General features: G+C 39.3%; 1 protein-coding gene across 1 annotated transcript in view; it reads left to right on the top strand.

The window, feature by feature from the left end:
- gps1 (G protein pathway suppressor 1) overlaps positions 1-5,993 on the top strand; it is a 27,618-nt gene that overhangs the window by 10,154 nt on the left and 11,471 nt on the right. The window contains exon 4 of the mRNA XM_007565478.2: positions 5,058-5,219. Coding sequence (XP_007565540.1) covers positions 5,058-5,219 — 162 coding nt within the window. The remainder of the gene's footprint in view (positions 1-5,057; positions 5,220-5,993) is intronic.

The following is a 5,993-nucleotide window of genomic DNA, read 5'->3' as shown; positions in this document are numbered from 1 at the left end:
GTTATTGCTGTACCAACCGTCTAGACCCCTCAGATCTTCTGGTTCTGGTTCTGCTCTGCATCCAGAACCAGAACCAAACGAGGAGAAGCAGCATTCAGTTTCTATGCACCACAGATTTGGAACAAACTGCCAGAAAACTGTAAAACAGCTGAAACACTGAGTGCCTTTAAATCTCAACTTAAAACCCACCTTTTTTTGTAGGTCCTGACATTATACACATGTGTACCAAGTTTCATAATTCTAATCTCATAATTCATAATTCAAATTTCATAATTCATAAAGCATGGCTTGGGGCTGATTATTTAAAAAATTCTAGGGGGCGCTGTAGAGAAATTAGGCCACGCCCATCAACGACTGTTATGGATTCCTGTTCGGGGACGAATAAGGATGCATCCTAGTGAGTTTGGTGCAGCTGGGCTGATCGATGTGGAATCTAGAGCCAAACGTATGGCGGCGGCGTTCCCTCTGCTTCGCCGCGCTGCCATTGCCACGCCCTCTACTGAAAACTCTTGGCGCTTTAAAGCAAGTGAGACCAACATGTTATCTGTCATCCAACACAGAATCATCTTGATTAGGTTGAGAGAGCCATAGATGGAGCTTTCCAAGTCAAAAAAAGGCACTTCCTGTTCTGAGGGGGCGGGGCTTACATGACGTCAGACTATGACGACATAGGATCGTCAGGCATGCCACCAGGATCAGTCATGTCAAGTTTGGTGCAGCTGGGCTCAAAATTGTGGAATCTGCAGCCAAATGTATGGACATTGCGTTACAGGTCACTTCGCCACGCCCACCTGCTCCATCAAAACCAAACAGGGTTGGAATCCATGACACACCAACATGTTTTCTGTGTGTGGACACAGTTTCATGTTGATTAGGTCAAAGGGGTCAGATAGCGACCGTTCACAGTAAAACATGACACTTCCTGTTCTCAGGGGGCGTGGCCTAAGTGATGTCATCATTTGACCCTTGGATATTGTAGGGGATCCGATGATGATCAATCACTGTACGTTTGGTGCCTCTTTGAGGTTTAGTGTAAAAGTTATAACAGTTCTGTGTTTCACGGCGAATAGGTGAACTTTGACCCCAGGTATCACCCCTTCAGCATGCACGAAAACTCACCGTTTTGATAACTTTGAATCGGGAATGCCTTATGAACCAACTGACCAAGTTTGAAGCCGATCCATCAAAATCCCTAGGATAAGTTCGATCAAATGCGAACCCTGTAAATGGCCAAAATCGGGTCAAAATGGGAACTTCAATCCAAGATGGCCGACATTCTGTGATACTTGCACTATGACATTAATTGTAAATTCTGAGTGTCTTGGGGAGCTCTACAAGTGTACCAAGTTTCAGGTCTCTACGATAAAGTAAGTGAATAGGAAAGGGTCTTTTGAAAGTTGCTAGGTGGCACCCTTGAGCCGTTTCTGTTGCGATTTTTCTGTGGACCTTAAAATACGTAATTTTCACGTAGACCTGATGCGTCCGCCAAGTTTGGTGAGTTTTTGAATATGATAAAGCCCCAAAAAAGCCATTTTATTTGGCGGAAGCATAATAATAAACACTACGATTACAATAGGCCTTCGCAGCGCTTAGCTGCTCGGGCCTAATAATAATTATGTGATCGGTATCGATGATCGGTATCGGTGATCGGCCCACATGGGTGATCGGTATCGGCAGGAAAAAACCTGATCGGCACATCTCTACTAATTTATATTAGTATATTAGTAATATTAGTAATTATGTTACTGGAAGACATTACCAACAATACTTACACCTGTGATTATAGTCTTAACAATCGACAATAAAAAAATACAAATTAAAATAAATAAATGTCAATCATTTACACTTCTGTTAATTCCAAATTAAGTTATCAGTTAGACAATCTACAAACACAATGTAATGCTGATCACATTTAGCATAAATGAACTAGGAGAATATCAATGCTGTTAAATTTGATTTAATGGTTTCAGCATAGATATCTTAAAAGACTTTAAATTGTTTAACATTTAAATTTAAGATTTTAAGGATCTGGCAAGTTTACTTTGTAAAAATTCAAAGAACAACTTTCATAGTTGGATTGTTTTGTTGCCATAACTACAATATGTGAGTTCTGTTCTCAAATACATATTAGTAAATTACAATTATAATTGACTGCTTTTAAGATTGGTCAGTTAAACTATGCCACTCTCCCAGATTTCACTAAATTTATGTTGAAATGCTGTTAGTGATGCTGATGGTGCAAGAGGAGTCGCTAAATCAGATTCTGTTATATTTTGTGGATCATGCCAATCATTTTAAGGGTGCTCATTGATCCCTCGAAAAATGGTAAAAGCCGGACATCATCATCATCAATTAATGAAATTAATCCTAGTACCCCAGACCGAACTTGAAAATGCCAAGAGTTGACTTGGCATTCATCAACAACTCTTAGGAAGTGAGCGTGTTGCGCAACACAAATAATCTCCCTGCTGGAACAAGGAGCACTAAATAGTAAAACATAATTTAATGAAGTTTCAATCCAGATATTCCTCGAGGAATTTTAAGAATCAAGGTCTAATCATTATAGGAATCGTTACAGCCCTAATTTGTGTACTCAGAATGACATTGCTGTTAAATTTCATTTAATGTTTTCATCAGGGATGAATTTAAAGCATTTAAAAGATATTCTTAGCTGGCAAGTTTACTTTGTAAAAGTGAAAATAACAATCTTCATAGTAGGGCTGAAACGATTCCTCGAATGATTCGAGTACCTCGATTACTAAAATTCCTCGAGGAAAATTTACCTGCCTCGAAGCTTCGTTAATTTATGTTTTATTAGTTGGCGCACTGTGTTCCGGCCGCAATTTGCGTTGCACGGAGCTCTCACTTCCGCCTCTGAGTTGTTGACAAAAGCTAAGTTTCAGCGGCATGAAGTCCAATCTTCAAGATTGGCCCGTGGGGATTTTATTGATTGATGATAATGCCCGACTTTTTATCGTTTTTGGGGAACCAATAAGCATCCTTAAAATGACTGGGGGAATGCCTGGAGTACGGCAGCATTTCTCCTCCGGGGCTGCTGGTTGAAAGCGAACGGCGGGAAGAGCGCTGAGGTGAGCGGATAGCCTGAACAGGGCGGGCGGCTGAGTAGCTGATGCTTACCGTGTAAATGTAGCTTTACCGACGAACCGCACAATAAATTTCATATCCCGGTCTGAAGAAACGGGTGGCGGAGCGCATCGTACATGGCTGGTAGATGAGTTTCTGAGTGTGACCAGTGAAGGTGTCGTAAATATCCCGTATTGCTTCCCCCCGTGTTCGTCCCCCGGTCTAACGGTTCGTCAGTCCGCTGGTCTATTTCCTCCCCTCCACCCCATCTTATGTTCGTTCATTCGCCCTCTCCTCCCACTCCAGGCGGCATTTCCCGTATTTTCAAACCCAAAGCGTGACAGGTTAGGTGGCAAGGTGAGTTTAATTAATCTATTAAACTCACTGAAGATGAATACATAAACTAAAAGCTGGATTGTAGACATTTTTTATAAGCATATTTGTGAGCCTGCCTCTTTGTTATTAAATTCAATATAATTTCAGATTTTTCTATAACTTTTCTTCTGGTTAACTTAGAAAGTGAGCTATTATTGTTACAGGTTAGTTTTCTAAACTACAAAAAAGCAACTGTTAGGGATGCTCAAATATGAAAAATTGGACTGATACTGATATCTGATAGTAACACCGGTATTATGCCAGATTTACCAATATTTCATTTTAAAAATTTTTTTTATCCGATTACTCGATTAATCGTAAGAATAATCGATAGATTACTCGATTACTAAAATATTCGTTTACAACAGCCCTACTTCATAGTTATATTGTATTGTTACCATAGCTACAATCAGATGCTGTGAGTTTGAGCTCTGTTTAACAAATTTTATATATTTGTGAGTATATATTTATCTTAGGAATTAACAATTATCATAAACAATACTTGTTTTGGTTGCTTGGGCTTAAAGGAACAGCTTTGTCTGTAAGTAGAAAAAGCATTTGATATGGCGCAGTTTGAAACATTGTGGCACTGTTTAAAAAAACAGTATGCTGCTGAACTACAAGATGAGTGTGACAGCTCCTCCATGACCTGAACAAAGTTGCGCACCAGCCAACTGAGGAACACATACATAAACTTTATCAGCACAGACATAGAACCAAGCACTGGACAGCATGTTGAGATCTAAACGCACATTTTATGAACAAAATTCTTTGTTCATAAAAATCAACCAGTGTTAGTTTGTTGGTAGACTTGGAGACAGTGTCTCTTTTGGGGAATCTAGATTTCAAAGATTCTTTCTGCAGAATTTATAATAAGTCAGGGTCAAAGCTTATGCCTCTCCAGGAATACAGTTACCAGATGCCCTGACAGTAGACTGAATATTTACTTTGGATCTACAGTTAATTCGAAGATGCCATACATCCCTTCTCTTTCCCAGGAAAGAAGTTTTCACATCCTTATCTCCCCTCTTTGTCTCTATTTTGTCACCACTTTATCTCCCTTGCAGGTTATGAGGTGGAAAAGAGGACAACTTCCTTTAAGACAGAGCTGTTGTTAGAAACATGATGTCACATAACCACGGTGAAACACCTCCTCTTCTTCCTAGAAACTGAAAAGGGGATTTAATGCAGTGCGTCCTGGGACTCTGAGTCTCTGTTCGATGTGTTTAGTTCAGCCCTGCATGGCTGGAGACCCAACAGTACATAATGGCAGACTGTGTGCTGTAGCCAGTTTGAATGGACATGAAGGGTAATACCTAATGAGGATAGTAAAGGAGTGGAAAGTAACGTCTCTCATAGAGGGTCTTCCAGCTTCTACTTGGCAAAGTGAAGGGAACTTCTCAGGGTAGCTGACAATAACAGATCTTATACAGTTTATATTCTCATACACACATGTGACAGTAACCAAATGATGACCAATTGATAAATGCACTCATCCCAAGGTACAGTAAAAGCAAGAAGAAAGAATCCTAGAAGCTCAAACATTACTAAGAACTCAGTAAATAGAGATAACAATTCTTCTCTTCTTGTGATTTTAGGGATGTTCAGGGCGTGCCTGACACTGTTCCTGATGGAGGGGTTCTACCTCCACTGGACTCAGCCTGGGCAGAATCCACTAGGAAAAAGGCTCTGCTCAAACTAGAGAAGCTGGATACAGATCTGAAGAACTATAAAGGCAACTCGATCAAAGAGAGCATCAGGTGATTATTGCTATTATAACCAACCTGTATTTAATTAACATGAGCACTGTTATTAAAAGAAAAAAATAAAAACTCATGATCAAGTAAACATCTGTCTTGTATCTGAAAGTTGCAAGACATCTTCAGCTTTCACTGACTGAAACATATCATAAATGTAGGTACTAAGTAAATGGTTTGCAGTGCTATGAAGTTGTTGAATTGTTTTACAATTATGAAAAATAACTCGAGAATTTGATCAGCAAGTTCTTGTATTTGGGGAGAGGAGGGTGGCATTCATGTTAAGTTCTACAGCTTTTGTTGGCTGCTTAACAGACCACAGTCTACCATTACATCAGAAAAATGAACTGGAATAGCCCCTCACTGAAAGAATGCACAGTGCATCTGGAAAGACCTTCAGTTTTTTCACACTTTATGTTCCAGTCTCATAATAGGGTAATACAGGTTGTATTACCCTATTATGACAATGTGGAGAAAAGTTTAAGATTCTTGCAAATTTATTAAAAATAAAAAAATCAAGAAATTGTTTTTATGTTAATATTTATAGCCTTTGCTTAATACTTTGCTGCCACACTCATAGCTCAACCATCTTTCTGTTTGGCCTGTTCTTCTTCCCCAGCCATGTCCAGCTTCCTCAGTGTTCAATTGAGAGGTCTGAACTAAAATCTGGACTGTGGCTTTTTTTTTTTGTTTTTAGATTTACATGTATGTTCAAAATTAAAGCAGTGATTCTTGAGAATAGGGACAAAATGGGTTTTAATTTTCCCATATTTTTTT

This window comes from Poecilia formosa, unplaced genomic scaffold (assembly GCF_000485575.1).
Source record: "Poecilia formosa unplaced genomic scaffold, Poecilia_formosa-5.1.2 Scaffold176, whole genome shotgun sequence".
NCBI classification, from domain to species: Eukaryota; Metazoa; Chordata; class Actinopteri; order Cyprinodontiformes; family Poeciliidae; genus Poecilia; species Poecilia formosa.
Note: the sequence above shows the minus strand (reverse complement) of the source record. Positions and strands in the feature narration are given on the sequence as shown.